The sequence below is a fragment of the Panthera onca genome, chromosome C1 (genome assembly GCF_046562875.1).
Source record: "Panthera onca isolate mPanOnc1 chromosome C1, mPanOnc1 haplotype 2, whole genome shotgun sequence".
Taxonomy (NCBI): Eukaryota; Metazoa; Chordata; class Mammalia; order Carnivora; family Felidae; genus Panthera; species Panthera onca.
In genome coordinates, this window is record NC_138346.1 from 62453960 (window position 1) to 62478992 (window position 25033).

A 25033-nucleotide genomic window follows, 5' to 3' on the forward strand; every position below is an offset into this window, starting at 1 on the left:
GTGTGGAAAGGGAACGGTCAAAGGTCTGGAAACACCTTTCTCCCCTCTTTGCCTGGCCCTTTCTCCATCCCTCCTTCGGTTCTCAGCTTTGGTTTAAGCCTATGTGACCCTTCTCCTCCCCCCCCACCCCCCTTCCACCCCAGACCCAGCATCCTTGTAGCTCAGCTCCACTGCTCGCTCTTATTAACACCTCAGTCAAAGGAGATTTGATTTCGGAGCTACTTGTCCATTTCTCCCTTGGAATGTAAACTTCACAAGGACAAGCCTGGATCCTGCTGTCTGCAGGCACCCAACACAGTGCCTGCCACTTAGCAGACACTCAGCAGACATCTGCTGAATATCTGAATGAATAATAGGGATGCACTTCACTCTGTCCCAGCCCTCTCTACATTTAAGCCAACAATATTTCTTTGCTAAATATAGTTTTTACTGGAAGCTGACAACCCCAGTTTTCCTGGTCATTTTAGGAACTCTAGTTACTTAAAGGAGTATAAGGAGCAAGGAAACTGGAAACACATAGAAAAATGAAAACTGGGGGAAAATCTTATGGTTCTGCAGATAGTCATACAATCAAGTTTTTTTTCCCCCTTATTTAATTTTGGACTATGTCTGTCTTGCCTCCCTATAGCACTTAAAGTTGATTACATTTAATTTAGGGAACACCTTGTATCAGGGTTTCATATGTTCAAAAACTAAACAACAGATTACCTTGTTCCTCTCAGGCTGCTCTTACTTGCTTGGATGAGGAATGGGTGCTAAGCTAAGATGGGAGTCAGGCTGACCTAAAAATATTTTCTCCCTGATTATATATACATTAAAAAAATTAATTACTGCTCTGCCAAAGATACTGTTTAAAAAAATGAAAAGACAAGCCAGAGACTGAGAGAAATAGCTGTAAAAGGCATCTGAAAAAGGTCTGGTATCCAAAATATACAGAGAGTTCTTAAAACTTAACAATAAGAAAACAAACAACACAATTTAAAACTGGGTAACAGATCTGCAGAGATACTTCACCAAAGATATACAGGTGGCAACCAACCATACGAAATGTTGCTTCACATCATAAGACATCAGGGAAATGTAAACTAAAACAACGAGATATTATGACACGTCTATTAAAATGGCCAAAATCCAAAACACTGATAACACCAAATGCTGACAAGGATGTGGAGATGTGGAGCAGCAGGAGCTCTCATTCGCTGCTGGTGAGAGTATGAAATAGTACAGCCATTTGGGAAGACAGTCTGGCAGCTTCTTACAAAGCTAAACATACTCTCACCATATAATCTAGCAATCATACTCTTCGGTATTTACCCAAGAGTGAAAACTTACATTCACATAAAAACCTGAACAAAGTATTTATCGCAGCTTTATTCTATAATTGCCAAAACTTGGAAGCACCCAAAACGTCCTTTAATAGGTGAATGGATAAACAAACTGTGGCATAGCCACACGATAGAATATTTTCAGCCATAAAAAGAAATGGGCTCTCAAGCTACGCAGACATCAATCAGAGAGCTCAAACGCATATTGCTAACTGAAAGAAGGCAATTTGAAGGAGCTCTGTACTGTATGATTCCAACTGTATTTCCATTCTGGAAAAGACGCAACTTGTAAACAGTAAAACAACAACAGCAACAAAAACAAACGATAAAAGCCAACACACACCCCCTCCAAAATAGAGGTTGCCATGAGTGTAGTGGGAGGGAGGGAGGGAGGGATAAATAGGTGGAGCCATAAGGGATTTTTAGGCAAGTGAAACTACTCTGTATGGAACTGTAGTGGTGGGTACATGTCATTACACATTTGTCAAAACTCAAGACGGTACACACAGAGTAAGCCTGAATGTAAAGTATGGACTTTAGTCAGTAATAATCTATCAACATTGGTTCATCATTGTAACAAGCCACAATGATGCAGGATGTTAATAATAGGGGAAACCCAGGGAGGGGAAGAGGTAAGGGAGTATATGAGAGTTGTGTACCTTCTGTTCAATTTTCTGAAAATCCAAAACTACTAAAAAAAAAAAACAAAAAAAAACCCCAACTCTATCAATTAAAAAAAATGTATTACTCCCAATCTTGGAAAATAAACAAAAGTAAAAAGAAGAAATATCACTCCACTCCTCACTCCTACCACCATATAACTGGATGTTTAATTTTAAAGTTGAAAAGAATCCTTTAAAATAAAACAAACGAGGCAGCCAAGGTTAACAGGATAGTCTATAGAGTATGTGCTGTTTCAAATACATCGAGTAAGAAAAGAATTTAAAAATAAAATTCCTCTCAGCACGTTTTACAGTCATGCCATCAACATCCAATTCTGGAAGCCAAGGAGCCTAACTTGCCTCACACACCCTGCCTTGTGCTGTTTGGCAGCTGCACTCCTGATGTCCTGGGTCAATGCCAGAACCTAATTTGGCATCGGCAAAAAGTGCATCCTGACCCAACACACTCAGGAAAGCACCGGAAAAGTTCCTGCTGAACTTTCCTCAGATACGTTGGCAGCAACAGTCTGGGAAGAAATAATGGCCCCAAACTATGCAACTTTGTAACATGTTTTAATGAGTTGCAGGAATGAGAAAAGCCTGTCTGTCACCAGGCCTTCCCTGAGGTATGTAGCCTTGGAAATGGTGGCTGAGACCTCCTGGGCTGTGGCCACCTCCCTTCCATCCTTGAGTGCGCAGGCAAGTCAGGATCTTGTCGCCTTAGCTGGCTGACATGTGGATGGAGTGCTGACCTATGTGGACCATATAGGTCCACCTATGTGGATCCCTTCTTCCTTATCATCCAGACCCCCCAAGTTTCAGGGGAAATGGGGCACCAAAATGAATGTTCTCCTTTTGGCAGTTAACCTACAAAATTCCTCCTGAAAATCACAGTTTTGGACAGAAGCCTCAAATTGGGGTAATCTGCCATGACTCCAACTGATGTCCTGGCACTCCGCATTCTCCAAAATTACAAAATAAAACAAAACAAAAACAAACCAATCCCAAACCTAGATCTGGTAAAAATGAGAAAACTCTTTTGAGCAAAAGAAGTAAGGTATATAATTAATATAAATAGGGCTGAATTAGAAATGAAATTTGGGATTAGGAAAACTATAATCTACCCTCCTCTTTTTCCTTCCACCCTCCACCCTCACGCCCCAAAGCCTCAAACCGTGCAATCCTTATGCTGGCCTTGCCTAAATTCTTTTGCAAAAAGCCAGAACACAAGCCTTATGGTGATGACATACGTATTAGACATATGTGCAAGTGTTCAGATCTGGTGGGGTTTAGAACAATTTTGCCTTAAGGGAGGCTGGCAAAGGCTGGCAGAGTTAATAAAATAGAGATAGCCGTTAAAAGCAATAATTCCTAACAGTTTTAAAAACTGAGAAACTTTAATCAAAATCTGGAACACTTCCCTCCTCCTCCTCTATAGCAAAGTTACAAATAAATGTAACTTTGTTCTTGACAATTTCCCCAGAATTTAATGAGACCACTTGAGATAAATAAGGACACTAGTGTATTCCCAAGCCTGCTTTGGAAAATAACAGCTGCAAAGACCAAGATATTAGAAATACATTAGTCTCTTAAGTGTCTTACTTTACTTCCTGGCCTGCAGTTGATGTACAGTAGGTGCTTGATAAGTGTTTGCTGAACGAATAGGAAGCCCTAAATATACAGTTCACTTTTTCTGATTCAATGTAGTATCATAGAGATAGGGGACATCTAGAGCAATGGTTCTCAAAGGCCAGTCCCCAGACCAGCATCGTGGAGTCACCTGGGAACTTGATAAAAATGCAAACCCCCTCACCTCTGCTCTCCCCCAGATCGGAAACCGTGGAATAGGCTCAGTGGTTCCGATACCCACTAAAGTTTGAGCACCACGTGTCCAAAAAGATCCTTTAACAAGGAGGTGGGTTTTTTTTTTTTCCATAAATTTACATTTATTTATTTTTTATTTACTTATTTTTAAATTAATTAATTTTTAAATTTACATCCAAGTTAGTTAGCATATAGTGCAACAGTGATTTCAGGAGTAGATTCCTTAATGCCCCTTACCCATTTAGCCCATCCCTCCTCCCACAACCCCTCCAGCAATCCTCTGTTTATTCTCTATGTTTAAGAGTCTCTTATGTTTTGTCCCCCTCCCTGTTTTTATATTATTTTTGCTTCCCTGCCGTTATGTTCATCTGTTTTGTATCTTAAAGTCCTCATACGAGTGAAGTCATATGATATTTGTCTTTCTCTGACTGACTTATTTTGCTGAGCATTATACCCTCTAGTTCCATCCATGTAGTTGCAAATGACAAGATTTTGTTCTTTTTGATTGCTGAGTAATATTCCATTGTATATATATATATACCATTCATTTATCTGCTGATGGACATTTGGGCTCTTTCCATACTGTGGCTATTGTCAATAGCACTGCTATAAACATTGGGGTGCATGTGCCCCTTTGAAACAGCACACCTGTATCCAACAAGGTGGTGTTTTTTTCTACTTCCCTCGCCAACAGTAAGAATTTTATCTCTTTAATCCCTTTATTATCCCATCGAGAAAAGTCCTGAGACAGGCTTTACCAGTCTCACTGATGAGGGTTTACGTTGAATTCTGTGGCACCCAGGCAAGAAGAAAAGATGTCTCAGCCCAATGGGAGTTGAAAATGGCAGGGATTCAGAGCACCAGGGACTACACAAGAGAGGCCTCAAAGTCTCATGCGTGGCATTCTATGATTGGGCTAGATGCAGGCCAGCAAGGCCCAGTAGCCTTTTCTCTATGTAGGGTTTGGTTTCCATGTGCTTTCCTAATAGGGATCATGTTGACTTTGAGACTCTGTTGTAGGAACACACTCTCTCTGTCAAATGGGTGATGTCTGAGCCCTTTACAGTCATAGTGCTTGCTGTTTGGCAATCTGCTTGTAACCCCTTCCAATAGGCAGGCAGTGTGAGGCAATTCTGACACGTGGATCTAAGGCTTTGTCTTGCCTGATACAGTGAATCTACTAAAAAAAAAAAAAAATCAAATTCAACTTCTACTATTGTAATAGGGTGGCCAACTCATCCTAGTTTACCTGGGTTTATCCTGGTGTTAGCACTGAAAATTCACATCTTGGAAAACCCTTCAGTTCTAGGAAAACTGAGATGTTTGGTCAACCTGGGATTAAGAGTTCCAAGGGTTTGAGCCTCGCATCGGGCTCCATGCTGACAGCGTGGAGCCTGCTTGGGATCCTATCTCTACCTCTTTTTCTGCCCCTCTCCCACTCACACACACTCTCTCTCTCCCTCTCAAAATAAATAAATAAACTTAAAAAAAAAAAAAAAAAGAATTCCAAGGATAAAATAGAGCCCAAATTTGCCTTCTGATAGCTGAACCAATGCCAAAATTAACAAGAGTTAGTAATGAGCAGCAAGCAAGAATGAAAAATAACGAAGAAGATGGCATTAGACTGGATAGAAGTGCGGGGTGGACAGGCCATGAAAGACGTGAAATCAGATCACTAAACCTGACTTAGATACTCTCCAAGGGCTCTACCACTCCCCAGCATGGTGCACTGCCAACTGTGTTCCCTTCAGGAGGCTGGTGCAATCCCACTTGCTCCTCCGCTCCCTCCAAAGGTGCCATGCTCCATCTTTAAGCCCCAGTGTAGTTAAAGTTACTCTCAGCAAGTGTAATGATTTTCTGACCTTCAAAAAGAAATATGGTGGTATCTGGCTGGCTTAGTTGATAGAGCATGGGACTCTTGATCTCGGGTTATGAGTCTGAGCCCTATGTTAGGGACAGAGGTTACTTAATAAATAAAAGTTAAAAAAAACAAAAAATAGTAGTATTAACCCACGTCATCTGTCTCCTCCCCACCTACCATTCTCCTTGCTCTCCCAGCTCCCACCACATGGGCTTCTTTCTACTCCTCACCTATTCCCTGCATGCCGGGCCTTTGCCATAGGTACTCCCTTTGCCTGGAATGCTCTTCCTCCAAATACTGCATGGCTAATTAGCTCACCACTTTCAAGCTTTCTCAATAAAGCCCACCCAAACCACCCTATTTAAAAGCGCAACCACCCCCCAAACACTCCTCGTGCACTTTGGCCACTCCTAATCTCGCTAGTGGTATTAACACCTGGCCCTTCTAACGTCCCATACTACTGACTTTTGTATTATGCTTATTGTTTATTGTCATTTCCCTCTGCTGAAACATAGCACTGTGAGGACAGGAATTTTTTACTGCTGTTCCCTGATGTATCACACATGCCTAGGACAGTGCTAGTGATGTATGGGGTCTGTAGGCTGACTCCCTGCTACCTGTCCCAACAAGATTAGGAAAGAAATCAGAGTAAGAAATTTAGGAAAGTCTAGATAAATTTAATATTGACACAACATCCAAATATGTGACTGTTTATCTAGTAGGGTGCCTTTGAAAAACATGGGTTTGAACCATGTGGGTCTACTTATACACGTTTTGCTTTTTTTTTCCAATAAATGTTGGAAATTTTTTTTTTTTTTTGAGATTTGCGACAATTTGAAAAAACTCTCAGATGAACTGCACGGTTTAGAAATACTGAAAAAAATTAAGAAAAATTTACGTATTGCTGTTAAGAATACAGTATATAACATATACATGATATGTGTTAACCAACTGCTTATGTTATCAGTGAGGCTTCAGGTCAACAGTAGGCTATTAGTAAATTGTTGATGAATCAGGAGTGCCTGGGTGGCTCAGTCGGTTGAGTGTCCTACTTCGGCTCAGGTCATGATCTCATGGTTCATGGGTTCGAGCCCCATGTCGGGCCCTGGGTGACAGCTTAGAGCCTGGAGCCTGCTTCAGATTCTGTGTCTCCCTCTCTCTCTGTCCCTCCCATGCTCATTTTCTGTCTCTATCTCTCAAAAATGAATAAACATTAAAAAAATTTTTTTAAAAATTGTTGATGAATCAAAAGTTAGACATGGATTTTTTACTGCACAGAGCTCAGCACCTCAACCCCTGCATTGTTGAAGGGTCAACTATAATTCATTTTTACTGTATTCATAAAAGTATCTGATTGTGCAAATTAGAAATTAAAACAACGGGGCGCTTAGGTGGCTCAGTCGGTTAAGTGTCTGACTTTGCTTCGGGTCACAATCTCATAGTTTGTGAGTTTGAGCCCCACATCAGGCTCTGTGCTGACAGCTCAGAGCCTGGAGCCTGCTTTGAATTCTGTGACTCCCTCTCTTTCTGTCCCTCCCCTGTTCATGCTTTCTCTCTCTCTTTCTCTCAAAAATAAGTAAACATTAAAAAAGTTTTTAACAACAAAAAAAAAGGAAATTAAAATAAGGAACCTCAAACTGGTCTTTTAATTTTTTTTTTTTTTCAACGTTTTTTATTTATTTTTGCGACAGAGAGAGACAGAGCATGAACGGGGGAGGGGCAGAGAGAGAGGGAGACACAGAATCTGAAACAGGCTCCAGGCTCCGAGCCATCAGCCCAGAGCCCGACGCGGGGCTCGAACTCACGGACCGCGAGATCGTGACCTGGCTGAAGTCGGACGCTTAACCGACTGCGCCACCCAGGCGCCCCCAAACTGGTCTTTTAAAACAATGTGAGAAGTCCTGCCACAGGACAGTTCTTGGCACTCAGTAAGTGTTAATAATTGTCGAGTAAATAAATGAATAAATAAATATAAGGACAAATGTCTAAAGAATACATTTTTAAACAGTAAAATCAGATGAGGTCTGTATATATGTCTATCAGTCTAATTAAATAATTTCACTCCTTGGATTAGTGGCAAAGTGATTTGTATTATGCACTTCCTGGGTATACTGTGCTTTCCTCTCCCATGTTTAGAATGAATCAGGCTCAAACAGACCAATTAAGCACACTTCCTAGACTCTCTGACAGGGGCGGAAGACAGCCTTTGTACAAGCCCCACATCTGTATACTTCTTTGCATGCCTGCCCTGAGCAGAGCTGGCCTGAGTAACTTTAGATTATTCCCTGCCTCCCTCCATCCCCCAACCCACCAGACCATTTCATAGAACAGTGAAGTTATTAGCACTCACTGCAGGTTAGAAGGCAAACTTGTTGGATGTTAGTGGGTTTTTTTTTCTTACACTGAAAAGATCACCATATTCCCATTCAGTCTTTCAAAGAAACATGAGTTGAAATAGTGAGTAATTCAAGGCAAAAAATTAAATACAAAGGTATAACTTGCTAAAATGTCTCTTACAGAATATACTCTTGTTCCTGCAGCTGATAACCTTGAAAACATAAAATTGGAAAGCTTTTGTTCTTCAATCCATCTTTGCTGCCTTCTAAGGTCAAGGGGAATTTGATTTACGTAATGCATTTTCCTGCCTAAACCTTTCCTTCTCTCCCTACCCAAAACAACAGCAACAAAATGAAACAGCTTGGATCATTTTAACTTGTTCTACCCGTACGTTATACCTATTTCGGGGTGACTAAGAGACATTTGCTTTGTTCTAGGATTATTAAAAACACATTTTAAAACTTTTCTCTGACTCATTCAAGAGCTTCATTACATTCTTGCTTCCATGATATTTCATCAGGGCTTTGGATGCTCAAGAATTTAGTCAGAGGATGTAGGCGAGGCTGTGAGGAGAGAATACAGAAATGAAAAGATACAACCCCAGAGAGTTTAGAATTTAGTAGATGAATGAAAATAATTATAATGTAAGGCAGGATGTGATAAGTACTACAAGAAAAGTCAAAGGGCACAGAAGATGGGAATCACTGGGGACTCAAGAATGGAGTGGACTGAATGTGAACAGGGAAGCAGGATAGTGGGGCAGAGGGATCAGCATGGGCATATTCACAGAGGTGAGAAAGGATATACTAGGCAGGCTTGGAGAACAGAGAACAGTTTGGATATTCTGAAGCACAGACTGAGAAAGAGAGATCAGTGGAAGATAGAGCTTAGGAAAGGAAGATTAAGCCCATAGCAGAGATAGCCTTGAGTATCACGCCAAGAAGTTTAGAGTTGATGCTGAAGCAGTGAGAAGCCATAGAGGAATAAGGAGAAAGGGAATGTCAAGATCAGGGTATGCTTTAGAAAAGCTCCTCAAGTATCTGTGATAAGAGAAGTTGAAGGAGGAAAAGAATGGAAGCAGGAAAACTACTCAGGATGTTACTTAGAAGAGTGTAAGAAGTAATGGTGATGGTGGCAGACCCAAGAGAAAACCACCTAGATTGGAAGGAAAACACAGTTGTGAGAGGAAAGTGCATGTGAGCCATTTATAGCAAGTCAGATGTGTAGCTTATTAATAAGTTTGGCTTTGAGGATACTTTCCTAAAGACTGGGAAAGATGACTGTAATCCAACAAATCTCTTTAATAGTTAATTCCAAATATAACCTGTTCTTACTCCCTCTAAACTCCCACCAAAATCTAGGGCCTTACAATAAGAACTTTATTTCTCTACCCGTTTTTCATACTTATAGATTGATTTGCATTTATATAATATCAATAACAATCATTACCATAGCAGCAGCGAAAACAATGTACCCTTACCATGAGCCAGACACCATGCTATAGTCTTTATTTATACTATTAGCTCATTTAATCCTCAGTACAACCCCTCAGCTGTGAATGACTATTTCCCTCATTTTACATGTGTAAGTACTGAGATAAGGAGCTGTTTCATAACTTGATTAACACTACATGGGAGAAAAGAGATTTGAATCCAGGGAGGTCTCACTCCAGAATCTGTGCCTTTGGCTACTCAATCATACTTCAAATTTTTCTTTTTATGTGTATTTTAAAGTAGAATGCCAAAAGATAACAAAGATCAGATGGGACAAATAGAAAACAAATAGCAAAATGATAGACTCAAACCAAAATATATTATCATGTTAAGTGTAAATGGTCTAAACAACCCAATTAAAAGGTAGAGATTGTTTGGATAGAGAAAAAGGCCAAGCAAATTCCTGCATAATGGATTCTGCTCCACCACACTGTCTTTTCCCTAAGTTTTCCTCTTTTTTTGCACTACTCCTACCCCTACCTCGTTATGGCTTTATTCCTAAATGCTATCTGGCTATGTGGGAACCCTGAATACTGTGGAGAAAATATTCTCTTTGACAGATTTATCATTTTCTGCATATCCATTTAAAAGGTTCTGCTATAGTACACTCGTCTTCTCTTGTCTCCTTCCAAGAGCTTAAGTTCCATATGGATTGAAGATCCTAACACATTTATTGTACATTTCCCACTTCATATTGTACCACTTTATCATTGGAAAACAGGCTAAGAAGAAATTTGGAGAGAACTGAGTATCTACTGCATACTTCAGAAAAATAGATGAGGTTGACATTAAGTGTAATGTCAGTATTTTAAGTTGAAAAGGTTTCTTTCTTTGGAATGATCCACACTGTTCTTAGTATCTTCTGGTTCATAAATGTTTCTTATCATCGTGCTTCTATTTTATCTTCCAGAAGTACTGATTATAGCCACACATAAGCCCCCAAACTTTCCCCATATTCTAAAGCAAAGAATTTAGAAAAGAGGCCATAAGTAGCTATTTCCCAAAGGAGAGTGGCAAGATGTGTGTATTCCTGCTGAAAGAATGGTAGTGTTGCCAAGAGAGCAGAACTACTCTCTTAACCCATATGCTTTACCAAGCCCTAGATTTTGACCCAGAATGATCTGCTCCACTGAAAGCTGGTCAGTTGTTTATCCTTCCTTTTACAAAATGAAATTGTGAAGCAGTTTCCTAGTCTGAGGTTCTTAACAGATAAAGGGAAATAATAGCCTTTGATATTCATTTTCTTCCCTCAGAGAAGTAAACTTGAGTGGCATGAGAAGGCAGTAAATGGCTACCTTTAATTCAGCCTTTATGGCAGTGCAAACCTGAACTTTCTTGCTAACATTAGGTCATATTACCATCCGAGCGAGTCCTACCTTATAGACAGTCCTGCCTAAACAATGCATCAAAACGTACACAAGTGTGCAAAGGGTAGAAGCAGCATGCGATTCGAAATGTTCTTCTTACCAGGTTTTGCAGGGGCTCCCCTGGAAGGACTCAGTGCTGGGCGACCTGGGGCAGCATGGCATGTCCGAGAAGACAGCAAATCAGTCCCAGAAACGGAGTGCTTCAGAAAGACCCAGTAAGAGAAACATTAATCTTCTGATGAAGCGGCCTTAAGGACATAGCTTCCATTTAACTAAGGGACCTTTAACCCTGATGATATGAGGAAGGAGCTAAGTATATTGGGGTCATGTTGTGAGTCGCCCCCGTGTTGCATTAGAATTGAGTGGAGGTCCTCCCCTTGGGGCAATTAGTAGCAAAGTCTCAGCACCTTTTGCTTAATTCATTTATTTCTTCCTCTGAACAAGTCAACCTAGCCCCCTCTTCAATTAATTATAGTCCAGAATATAAAAAACAGCTCTGTGCTGGTTTTCTCCTATACTTAATTTTTATCCCTAAGAAAGAAAAAAGAAAACCTATAGGAAGGTATTAATCTACTTAACATTTCTAAGTACATCATCCAAAGGATTTTGTTTTTTTAATCTTACATATGCTCAGCAGAGTTACTGGCAAAAACTGTACATTTTCTTCATTTCATCCTTTCAACATCAAATAGTAGGCAGCAAAAATTGGATCAGACTTCAAAGCCTGCTGTGGGCTCCAAGTCACAGAGAGACGCCTCCATTTCACATATTGAATTCGAGCAGGATATCAAAGTGCTACCAAAGAACCTGGGGTCCTTACTCAAAAAGAGGCTCTAACATCTGTAGAGAGTGGAGTGCACAGACAAATCACCTCAGGGAGCAGCTAGCATTTATTCTCAGCAGCAAATTTCCAGGCTTTTGATTCTCTCTTCACTGTACCTCCCTGTCTCTCTGCTGAACCAAAGTTCTTTAGCAAGCTGGGCTTTTGTCTCAAAGACTTCAAAATATCACTAACAGTTTCATGTTTGGATGACCTGACCACGCAGCCACAGACAGGCTTCACAACCACCAGCTGGGACAAGTGTAAAAGATACACAGTCACTTAAGAGTCAAGGTATCCGGCTACCTTATTTGGATGTCCTGCGAAGACATCATACCCTTCTGGAGAACACTGGGCTTGTGGATGCCTAAAAACAAAAAAAGAAAAAGAATAATTTTTAAAAGGACTGAAATAATTTTTAAGAACTTACAGAGGACTGTTTTCCTCCAAAGATAGATCAGAACACATTCTAAGTTCCCATCGTTTCCCATTCTAGTCCTTGGTTAAAAGAACACCATCAACTTAAGAAAATGCATCCTATTAGGTATTGCTGCTATATCCACAGTCAGCCTGAGGTCCTACGACTGAAGAAGCTTGCCCTTGTTAAAGTTGTGTGATACAATTTAGTTTACTATTAGGCATTCCCAGACACTACCAAGAAGCCAACAAAACTGATGCTAAGGTTAGACTTCCCAGCCAGCACATTAATCACATTAATTGTGAAATAATTCAAAATAGAGTCTGTAGTCAAGTAAATATGGGAAATGCTGAATTGTATATAGTTAAGAGGCTTCCTTATTGCAGGAATGATCTTTTACAGTCATGGTATTCATTTATGGACTCCTAAGGCACAGGGATTGGCGGGGAGGGCTGCAAAGTTTCTTAAACTAATTTGACCAAACAACTCAAAAAGTGATAAACTATGAAAGCGCCTGGGTGGTTCAGTCGGTTAAGCATCTGACTCTTGATTTCAGCTCTGGTCAGGGTCTCATAGCTCGTGAGTTTGAGCCCCGTATTGGGCTCTGTGCTGACAGTATGGAGCCTGCTTGGGATTCTCTCTCTTTCCCTCTCTCTCTCTGTCCCTCCCTGACTTGTTCGCATGCACTCTCTCTCAAAGTAAATAAATAAACTTAAAAAAGTGATAAACTACTAACATCTATTAAAATATTAACGTCTCATGGAGCAAAGTTTGGAAAAATCAACTGTGCTGTGTCCCCAATTTCTAGCAATTGAAACCTACTGTATAAAAGTGTGATAATAACTCACTGTTAAAATATGAGCCGGCCCTTGCAGTTGGACCCCAGCAGAGTGGAAAGCACAAATTAGGGGAAGGGAAATCTTGATTCTAACTCCTGCCTCAAGATCTCTGGGATCGTTCTCTTTCTCTCTCTCACAGACACTCCCTCACGCACTCACACACTCAGATGCATACACATGACTGGGGAAACTTCTTTAGTATTCTATTTAGTATTCTAGTCTTCCTCATCTATAAAATGAAGTGATTGAGATAAACTATTCCTAAGGTCTCTTCTGGTTCTCTATTAAAAATCTTATTCCTTATTTAAACTGATAAATTCATTTTCTGGATTTTCTGTGAACAGTTCATGGATTTACCTTCTAAATGCATCTATAAATAGAGAATAAGCAATATCCCCATTTAAAAAATATCACATCAGTAGCCGGGGAGAGGGGACTATAATGATACACTGATTTGTGTATACATTTGTTTATCGTATGACTCCCACTATGGAACGTAAGTTCTAAGAAGGCAGGGATCAGATCTACTTTATTCTGTACTCTCTATCAGCACCTAACCCTAGTGGCTGGTATGTTGTAAGGGCTCAATAAATATTTGACAAGGATGAATAAAAGAATGACTAGGGGACCCCCAAAATATGGGCCATGAAGATCAGGTTAAAAATACCCTTAACATTAACATTAAATTAATGAGCTTTTATATAACATTTCATATTTTTAAAAATGCTTTTATGTAGCTAATGAGAATCTCACAACAATTTGAGCTAAGTACTTTAACTGTCCCTATTATATAGATGAAGAAACTGTAGTTCAGAGAGGGTAAAGGATTTGGCCAGGGATCACGTGAATACCTGGCAGAGCTAAGACACTGACCACTGTTGGTCTGACTCCAAACCTCTGTCTTCCTCTGAAACTGGACACCCTCTGTGCCCTTTGGTTTCTATGCACCAGCCCAAGGAACTCATTCCTGTCAGCCTCGGTAAGGCCCATGGCTCTGGGAGGCCTAAAAGACAGATGGTCTCTGAAGTCCTCTAGGAGTCCTGGTAAGGTTTGGAGAAAATCTAAGGAGGAGAGTTTAGCTGTTACATTACTATGGGCACTCTAATTTCTGCCCTCCCTGCCCCAACATGGAAATGGAACCTCTTAAGAACTCCACTCACTTGCATGGCTTTCTAGGATCCAAAGCCAAGGACAGACATCTTACAATCTCTGCAGAGGGTCAGTCCATCTGTGTGACCCCCTCTTCATTCAAGCCTTTGGAAGAATCTAAGGCAACTCAATATAATGTTTATATGTGTTACGCGGTTTTATAAAAGCGGAGGTGGAGACAGTAGTGCCTACAGGCAAATAGATTAGAAAATCCCTGATTAAACAAATACTTGATTGAAGCAGGTTTCTTTCCTAAGAAGCTTTCTGGAAACTTTAACTTAATACTATGCACAATGAAACCCCACCAGGGGGAAAGAAGACACAGCATTTCCCAGATGTTATCTTAACAGTGTCGCCCATCTCCCAGTGAGTGTGTCGGAGGCCTACTGGTTCTTTTAACATGCCTTAGGAAATACTAATCTGAGCCACCCTTGTTTGAAACAAATTCCAAAATGCCTTTAAAAAACGGTATAAGTAAGTTTTTTTTCAAAAGTCTAACTGCCTCAACTCCTTTTCAGCAATTTTATCAGATATGTTGTCATATGCCTCAAGGACTTAAGACTGGCAGTGAATGATAATGCTCCATAAGCTGTCATCCCCCAAATAAGGAAAAGCACGATGGTAAAAAATAGCCAATGTTTACTGCATGCATACATGTCACCAGGCAACTGTCAAAGAATGGATACATAGTTACCTAATGCTTCCAACAACCATGTGAATTTGGTTCTATTGTTTTATACTCATTTTACAGGTGAGGGAATCAAGGCTCAAGAAACTAATGACTTGGTTCATGTCATAACTAGTCCATAAATAGTGCACCAGAATTTGACAAAGTATAACATCGATTCACGATAAAAATCCTCAAATAAAGTAGGTGTAGAGGAAACATACCTCAACATAATAAGGGCCTATATGAAAAACACACAGCAAACATCATCCTCAATGGGGAAAAACTGAGAGCCTTTCCCTTAAGGTCAGGAACAAGATAAGGATGTCCACTCTCACCACTTGTATTCAACATAGTACTGGAAGTCCTAGCCACAACAGACAACAAAGAAATAAAAGGCATCCAAAACAGTAAGGAGGAAGTAAAACTTTCACTATTGTGGAGGTCATACTATATATAGAAAACCCGAAGACTACCAAAAACCTGTTAGAACTGATAAATGAATCCAGTAAAGTCACAATATACAAAATCAATGTAGAGAAATCTGTTGTATTTCTATACACAAATAATGAAGCAGCAGAAAGAAAAATTAAGAAAATAATCCCATGTATAATTGCACCCAAAATATTAAGATGCCTAGGAATAAACTGAAGCAACGAGGTGAAAGACCTATACTCTGAAAACTATAAAACACCAATGAAAGAAATTGCAGAGGACACAAAGAAATGGAAAGACATTCCATGCTCATGGACTGGAAGAACAAATACTGTTAAAGTGTCTATACAACCCAAATCAATCTATAGATTTAATGCAATTCCTATCAAAATACCAATAGAATTTTTCACAGAAGTAGAATATACAATTCTAAAATTTGCATGGAACCACAAAAGACCCCAAATAGTCAAAGCAATCTTGAAAGAGCAAAGCAAAGCTGGAGACATCACAATTCTGGATTTCAAGTTATATTACAAAGTTGCAGTAATCAAAACAGTATGGTACTGGCATAAAAACAGACACATAGGTCAATGGAACAGAATAGAAAACCCAGAAATTAACCCACACCTATCTGGTCAGTTAATCTTTGACAAAGCAGTAAAGAATATCCAATGGGAAAAGAACAGTTTCTTAAACAAATGGTGTTGGGAAAACTGGACACCAACATGCAAAATAAATAAACTGTGCCACTTTTTTACACCATACACAAAAATAAATTCAAAATGGATTAAAGACCTAAATGCAAGACCTGAAACCATTAAAATCCTAAAAGAGGACACAGGCAGTAACCTCTTTGACATTGGGTGTTAACTTTTTTCTACATTATGTGTCCTGAGGCAAGGGAAACAAAACCACAAATAAACTATTGGTACTACATCAAAATAAAAAGCTTCTGCACAGTGAAGTTAATAATCAATAAAACTAAAAGGCAACCTATGGAATTAGAGAATATATTTGCAAACGACATATCTGATAAAGAGTACCCAAAATATATACTTATAAAATTCAACACCCAAAAAGCAAATAATCTAATTAAAAATGGACAGAAGATATGAACTAAAATTTCTCCAAAGAAGACGACCAGATGGCCAACAGACACATGAAAAGATGTTCATCATCACTTAATGCAAATCAAAACTCCAATGAGATAATAACCTCACACCTGTCAGAATAGCTAAAATAAAAAACACAAGAAAGAGCAAATGTTGGAGAGGATGTGGAAAAAAAGGAACCCTCTTGCACTGTTGGGAAAAATGCAAATTGGTGCAGCCACTGTGGAAAACAGTATGGAGGTTCGCCAAAAAGTTAAAAACAGAATTACCCTACGATCCATCAGTTGTACTCCTGGGTATTTACCCAAAGAATACAAAAACACTAATTCAAAGGGATATATTCACCTATGTTTATTTATCTACTTTTTATTTATTTTTTTAATATATGAAACTTATTGTCAAATTGGTTTCCATACAACACCCAGTGCTCATCCCAAAAGGTGCCCTCCTCAATACCCATCACCCACCCCCCCCTCCCTCCCACCCCCCATCAACCCTCAGTTTGTTCTCAGTTTTTAAGAGTCTCTTACGCTTTGTATTCACCTATGTTTAGAGCAACATTATTTATAATAGCCAAGATATGGAAGCAGCCCATCAACAGATGAATGGATAAAGATGTGGTATATATATCTATAATGGAATATTATTCAGCCATAAAAAAGAATGAAATCTTGCCACCTGCAATGACATAGATGGAGCTAGAGAGTATAATGCTAAGCAAAATAAGTCAGTCAGAAAAAGACAAACACCATATGCCATACGATTTCACTCATATGTGGAATTTAAGAAACAAAATAAATGAGCAAAGGAGGGGAACAAAACAGAGGGAGAGAGAGACAAACTAAGAAACAGACTCTCAATTAGAACAAACTGATGATTAACAGAGGGGAAGGTGGATGTAGGATTGAGTTAAACAGGTAATGGGGATTAAGGAGGGCACTTTTCATGATGAGAACAGGGTGATGTATGTAATTGTTGAATCACTATATTGTACACCTGAAACTAATACAACACTGTATGTTAACTAACTATAATTAAAATAAAAACTTAAAAAAATAAGGCAGCACAAAACCTGCTGACATAGAAAAGGAAACTTCAACAGGAAATTATTGATTTAGGCAAGGATTGTCAATTGCTCATAAAACCTTCAGACAAATGGTTGATAGTGAACAGGACATTCATATGGTGCCAAAGCTCTGCTACACAGAGTCCTTCTTTCAGGTCACAAGGAGAGCAAGGTTTAACAGAACACTGGAGAAATCACAAGGTCACCATCTTAATCTAGTGCCAGTCTTAGCACCACTAGCCAAGACAACATTGTCTTGTGATGTGAGGCAATATGATGAATTCAACATCATCCATGACATTTATATTTTTTGTTTCATCTAACTTGAATGTAATCAAAGCTTTAAATCTAACTTACAGTTTACCTAGAATGCAGAATATAGAGGGACAAGATAAGACCACGAAGAATCAAGCAAACAAATACAGAAAGTGAGCTATAATTTTATGAGATAATTAGCTTCAATTTCTTAAAAAGTGTCATGAGAAAGTGAGGATTATGTATTAAATGAGATTTAGGGACATAACACAACTCAATGCAAGGTAATGACCTAAATTGGACCCCGGCTTGTACAAAAAGGTGTAAAGGACATTCTTAGGACAACTGGGAAATTTTGACTATGAATTGGTATTAGATGATATTAAGGAATTATTAATTTTTATTATTTTATTTTATTTTTTTTAAGTAGGCTCCATGCCCAATGTGCATCTTGAATTCACAACCTGAAGGATAAGAGTCGCATGCTCTATTGACTGAGCCAGCCAGGCACCCCAGGAATTATTCATTTTCAAAGTGTGATATTATTGGGTGCCTGGGTGGCTCAGTCAGTTAAGCATCCGACTTCAGCTCAGGTCATGATCTCACAGTTTGTGAGTTCGAGCCCTGCGTCGGGCTCTGGGCTGATGGCTCAGAGCCTGGAGCCTGCTTCGGATTCTGTGTCTCCCCCTCTCTCCACCCCTCCCCACTCATGCTCTGTCTCTCTGTCTCAAATAATAAACATTAAAACTGTAGGAATATTTAAAAATACAATAGTGTCCTCAGCCTCTATTAGGAATCACATGCGAAATGGCAGTAAATAGGAAGCAGTTGTCCGTCTACATTCGATTCCTTACATATTCCAAGGGCTCTTTGAGCCTCTCTGAAGCCATGACTGAAGTCTTAAGCAGATTGCCTCCAGGGCTCAGCAGCTCTGCTACTTTGCTGCAGTCAGTTCACTCAGCTGTGGGTTCTAGGAGTCACAGAAAATCTCACGCCTCAGGGACAGCGCTTCCGCTGGGCATCTGCCCTGAAAAAGCCCCCAAAATGAAACTCACATCTAATTCTTTCTTAAACTCTCATCCCAGTGTGACTGGATGAGAGGCCGGGTGCAGGGTGGCTCCTGAGTGCATGGCTGCTGAGAATGCCCCAGCATTTTTCTTCTACAGCAAAGATCCATGGGGCCAGCTGGCTTTGTCATGCTGGGTTGGCAGCACTAGGTGAAGTCACCGCACTCCAAAACTGGGTCTCAGCTTTAACAGGCTCCAAAATTGAGTTTGCCAGTTCACTGAGGGGTGATGACTTTTTCAGAGTGGAGTTGTGAACCAAACTCACAAGAGTCATATTTGAAAAGTAGAATGAATGCCAGTGCGTGGTTTTACAGTGAGTAGTATAATTTGGACTATACTCTCACTAGTTGGTTGATATACTCTGGAGACTGATTTATGCATTATAATTAAAGGAAGCCACGTGCTCTGTGTGAACGTTGAGGATCTGATCCATCAATGTGGTCTGGTAACTGGCCTTTTCCTACTTTAGGGTTAGGGTAACTTTTCTTGGATGGGAACAGAGACACAGTGGTTACCCTCTGACTCTCCGTTTTATAAACTTCATTTAAATTTCTTTTTGCAGTTTTTATTAACTCTGATAAAATTTGCAGGATTATGTCTTATCTTTTATCAATTGTAATTTAGAATGGCTTGTAGACAAACTGAGAAACTCATTAGTCGTTCACACTTGAAAGTATATTCTAATTTCAAAACAGGATAGGTTTCAGCTAATTCATTGTCGGTTGATTTGTTAGCTTCCTGCTGTCTGAGTAGTTCTCATTGTAAATTCGTGTGTCTTCTGTGGTAGCCCTGGGAGAAAGGCTAATCAGCATAACCAAGCAAATTTGCTCCTGTTTCTTTGATAGCTCTGAAAAAAAAAATCTGTTGTACATGGAGCTCTTAATAAGAAGAGGTCAATTTCTTGTTCCCAAGAAGCACCAGCCAATCCACCCTGCAAAAGATATGCTCAGACCAAGATATTTTAACATAGTAGGATCCCCATGAATCTTGGGGATTTCAGATAAGTCATAAGATAAATAAGTCATACAACTTTCCTTATGGAAATTACCATGAAGGGTAATAGAAAACATAAACATCTTTGCAAATGGTTTTGATAAGTTCAAGGTTAGGTAAATAAAGACATTTTTTAAAAAATGACATCAGAGAAAAGGACACCGTCCTTTGTAAAAGATCCCGAGCTGACCTGAGCACTAACAAGGTTTCCATGTGAACTGGCCACAGGTCAAACCCCAACTGGCAACTGAAGAATTCTTATTTAGCAAGTATATGGAATCTGAACATTATGAGGGCTGAGGGTACAAATGTGGAACACCACCATATCTGAATCTCCCTATACTGTCACTGTGCATCTGCTCTTCCCTGATTTGTTTTAGCCAGGTGTCCGTGCATCTTTTCTTACGTTTATTAAAATGGCTTTGAAGGTACAGAGGATTGGAAGAATGGAAAATGTTCTAAGAACACAGATTTTCACGTAAACATAAATGTATAAGTAATGCATACTGAATTACAAAACTTGGAAAGCTAGGATTTCTAGAATGCCTTTATTCTCTATCACCACCACCACAACAAATAAGCATTTGCCATGCCCCCACCAAACCTCATCATGGTTGTATTCATACTTCTGTGCTTTTCCTGCAATGTCATCTCCTCTCTGACGCACCCGGCCATTGCACCTTTACCCTTTAGCTTGGAAGAGCCTTTCCTGTCCCATCCCCACCCAGGCCATCTCTTGTACTCTGGGCAGAGTTGGAGGCACCCTGGTGCATTTCCACAATCTACTGAACATAACCACACTGAAAATTTACTATTGTAACTAACTCAGCTGGTGCTACATGCTGACCAATTAAGAACGTCTGCAAATCATCTAGTGAAGGTGGGCTTTATCAAATTATGCTCAAGAAGGGCGAGTCAAGGGAACAAGCCACTTGGCCTTTGAGACATCAGAGTTGTGTTCATCAGTTTTGTCTTTTCTTCTTTATTTTTTAGTTGAAGATGCTCCAAATTCCCAAGAGGTCTGAATATTCACCAATCACTAATCAATAAAAGTGTAGTAATCTTTGACTTTCTCCCCAAAGCAAATGACTAAAAGAACTGGTGGCAAAATGTTTCCTTTTTTTTCTCCTTCTGAATAAAGAAGAATCTTTTTTCTGATTAAAAAATAACATATAAGGGTGCCTGGGTGGCTCAGTTGGCTGAGTGTCCTACTTTTGACTCTTGATTTTGGCTCAGATCATGATCTCACAGTTTCGTGAGTTCAAGCCCTGTGTCCAGCTCTACTCTGACAGTGGGTAGCCTCCTTGGGTTTCTCCCTCTCTCTCTCTGCCCCTCCCTCATGTGTGCTCTCTCTCTCTCTCAGAAGAAATAATAAACCTAAAAACAATTCATTATTGAATCATCTAAAATAGATATTTAAAGAGAAGAAAATAAAGATCAAGGATAATTTCCACAACCAAATGGATCTGTTAATATCTTGATGTATATTTTTTCAGACGCTTTTCTATGCATATAATATACATTTAAAAAAGACAAAGGCTCAGATGTTTGCCATTTTAACTTACCTTTGCAAGTTAGGAGCATCTTTTGCTATATTTGTGTGCACTACACACATATGCAAGTGTGCAGGCATATCATATTTATGGTTGCATAGTAGTACATTGGGTGAGTATCATAAATGATTTTATCTCTTACTTTTGGATATTTAAGTTGTTTCCAGTTTTACGACATTATAAATAACAAATCATGAAATATTCTGTGCATATAGTTATGAGTACTCATCCAATTATTTTCTTGGATAAATCTTTTTTTATATTTATATTTAAGAGAGGTGGGGGGAGGGGTAGAGAGAGACGAGACAGAATCTGAAGCAGCTTCCAGGCTCTGAACTGTCAGCACAGAGCCCAACACGGGGCTCGAACTCACAAGCTGTGAAATCATAACCTGAGCCCAAGTCGACGCTCAACTGACTGAGCCACCCAGGTGCCAGGTGCCCCTGCTTCTTGGATAAATCTTAATTTGAGGCTGTTGAGTCAAAGGGTGAGCAAACTCTTTGCCTGTCTTATAGCTTTTGAATTATATCATCAAATTCTCCTCTAAAAGGCAATAAAAATTAACAGTTCATACCTGCGAAAGTATGAAAGGACCTACTTCTCCTCATATCACCAACCCTGGGTATTATTAGTCTTTTTAAGCTTTGCTTAGCTCTTTGGTCAACAAAAAAGAGGGGTACCTCATTATTAGTTTAATTAGCATTTGTTGATTCCGAAAGAAGGAAAACATTATTCCTGGGCTTTGATATATGACATGAAGGAAAAACAAAGAGTACAGAAGAAGTGAAAACAAACAATAATCATGCAAAATAAGATCACCATTACTGCAGGAAAAAGGGAAACATGAAAGAACGATCACAGTGTTTGTGTTATTTGTTCTGAATTATGTTTGGCTACTTGGTAACTTTTACAAAGATTCTGAAGGTATGCCCTGTATCTCAGCATCCCAACCAGTATCCTTGCCGAATAAGTTGAATATACAAGTTATACTTAAATAGATGGGTATTAGTTTGTTCTTGGACACGTAATTATTTTAAGTTTTAGAGCATGGCTCAAGGACAAATTCATCAAAAGGGCTCAAAAGGCCTAATAAATGTTTCATAATGTCATTGCTCAAAGTTAGCACTACTAGTTAAATGTATGTACTTATGCTAATTTCCCAAGTCCCACTGAGTCCTTTAAATTTGATATTTGTTTGCCTCATTGCTTTTCCCCAACCGTGAGCCCACACAGCCTTAGCCAGCTCTTGTATTCTCATTTCTTTTTTTCTCCTTTACTACTTTATTGCAGGCAGCTGTCATGTGTAAAGTCTAAGGTTAAGAGAAGACTTTTCTTCATTCTGCTGAGAATACTTGTCTTATTGGAAAAAAGGACACTCAACCAAGAGCCCTTAAAATAACCCACATTTAAAGTAACCCATAAAACGTACTTCAGTTCTTTGTCAGCAACCAAGGGAGCAAAGACAAAACCAGCCTCAGGCCCAGGGATGGAACTCAGATGCAGTAGTGAGGAAGTGCACTGTGACCCAAAGAAATGCACGACCATGGGCTGAGGGCCACAGCACAGCCAGAATAGCTGAGCACACTTTTCTGTGCTCAGGATGTGACTGGATGCTCTTGTTTAATCCTCAAGTCAGTGCTAGCAGTGAAGGTCCTACCAGAGTGCCCTTTTCACAGCTGAAACTGGGGCGGACTGAGTACCCTGTGCAGGTGGCATCCAGACATTCTGATACAAACCCAGGTCCGGTGGACACAGAGCCTGTGTTCTCAGCCTCTGGCACCATTTTGTTGCTGGACTTTTGTAGACAGTGACACAATTGATTTGGGATCTTAATCAATGTTGCCTGGAGCAACTAACATTTAATTCTAGAAAACTTGCCAGGAAACAGATTAAATTAAGCCCAACTGTATCCGGAGATACTCCTTGATCCCTGACCCGTTGACCTTTTATTTACTTTGTGTCTATGGACTAATATGAAGATTATACACACTGTACCATGCTCAAGATTCTAATTTGCTGGGAAGACTTAAGATTCTGTGTAATTGGGGTGCCTGGGTGGCTAAGTCAGTTGAGCGTCCGACTCTTGATCTTGGCTCAGGTCATGATCTCAGGGTTTGGGAGTTCAAGCCCAAGGTTGGGCTCTGCACTGGCAGTGCTGGCAGTGTGGAACCTGCTTGGGATTCTGTCTTTCCCTCTCTCTGCCCCTCCCCTGCTCACACTCACACACACTCTAAATAAATTAATTAATTAATTAAAAAAAAGACTCTGTATAATTATAAAACATATATTATGTGTGCGATATAAGGTCCTCAATTGTCTCCCAGATATCATTCACTCATTCCACAAATAATTTTTGAGTACCTTTGTCTCTTGCTGTTATGGGGGATACAGCAGTGACAAGGAAATCAAAGATTGCTATGCTCTTAAGAACCTATATTCTAGTGGGGGAAGCAGACAATGAATGAAAGAGAAAAGTAAATATGCTAGCACGTTAAACAGAAGTGCCAAAGAAGAAAACTGAAGCAAGAAAGGGGCATTAGAAGTGCTGGAGGCAGGGTCTGCAATTTTATTTATTTTTTATTTTAAAAAATGTTTATTTATTTATTTTGAGGGAGAGAGGGAGCAAGTACAAGTGATCACACATGAGCGGCGGGGGGGGGGGGGGGGGGAGGTGACAGAGAGAGGCAGACGGTAAGGGGGAGAGAATTCCAAACAGCTTCCATGCTCAGTGCCAAGGCTGACATGGGGCTCGATCTCCCAACTGTGAGATCATGACCCGAACTGAAATCAAGAGTTGGACACTTAACAGACTAAGCCACCCAGGCATCCCGAGGGTCTGCAATTTTAGACTGAATGGCTGCAGTAGATGATATCTGAATAGAGCCCTTAATAAAAAAATAGGAATTGATGTCTTTGAATATGTTTTCAAGCAAAAGCTCCTAAAAGGTAAAAAACATTATGTGTTACGGCACGTAGAAGCCAGAAAACTATTGCAAACAATTGATAAAGGCTTAGCAACATACTTTATGATACATATGTATGATACACACGTACATATTCCTGACATATTAGTGCCAAAACACATGGGCTAGTACTAAAATACACTCACTTAATGGTGTATTTTGAATTCTAAGTATACAACACATAATTTTTTGGTATGTTTTTTAAAATATTTCATGGGACATACACTAAAAGTTATTTATATAAAATTCAGATTTAAGTGGGTATCCTGCATTTTTATTTGCCAAATATGACAACTTGATCTTGGACAAATCAGTACCTCAGCATCTTCATCAGGAAAATGTAAATAAAAATTCTTGCAAAATTGGGGCGAAAGGTTTCCATTTGTGCTTTTAGGCAGAACAAAAAAGACAACAAAAGGATTTTAAAATAATTAAGTTAGAAGATATATCCATGGTCAGAATTTAGAAACACACACTTAGCAAGGTGTTTAATATTAGTTGTCTATAATTTTGTACTTCCGAAAGTCCCTGAACTGGGAAACTTCAGGCTTGAGGGACAGGAGAATGCTAATGACAGGTACCCCGGGGGTAGCTTCCTTTCGTGACCTCTGTTTCTCCTTTGAGTGGGGTCACAAGGTAACTTGTGGGTTGAGTTAATTTTGAGTGACAGTTCTAGCACTTTAAAGCCTGAATTAGGCCAGGGCAGAGACTTGTGGAGACAAAGGAAACTTCAGAGGTAATTTACCATTTCTTTTTCATGCTTTCAGTGGGAAAACTGAGGCCTAGAAAGGCTGATGTGACTTGTCCAAGTAAGTCAGAGGTAAGAG

At 39.6% G+C, this 25033-nt stretch overlaps 1 protein-coding gene across 1 annotated transcript in view; it reads right to left on the reverse strand.

Moving 5' to 3' along the window:
• Positions 1-25033, reverse strand: part of LOC132671134 (myosin-IIIb) — a 208344-nt gene that overhangs the window by 77166 nt on the left and 106145 nt on the right. Inside the window, exons 14-15 of the mRNA XM_060621590.3 lie at positions 11996-12056; positions 10970-11069 (exon numbers count right to left, since the gene is read on the reverse strand). Of these exons, the coding sequence (XP_060477573.2) occupies positions 10970-11069; positions 11996-12056 (161 nt within the window). The remainder of the gene's footprint in view (positions 1-10969; positions 11070-11995; positions 12057-25033) is intronic.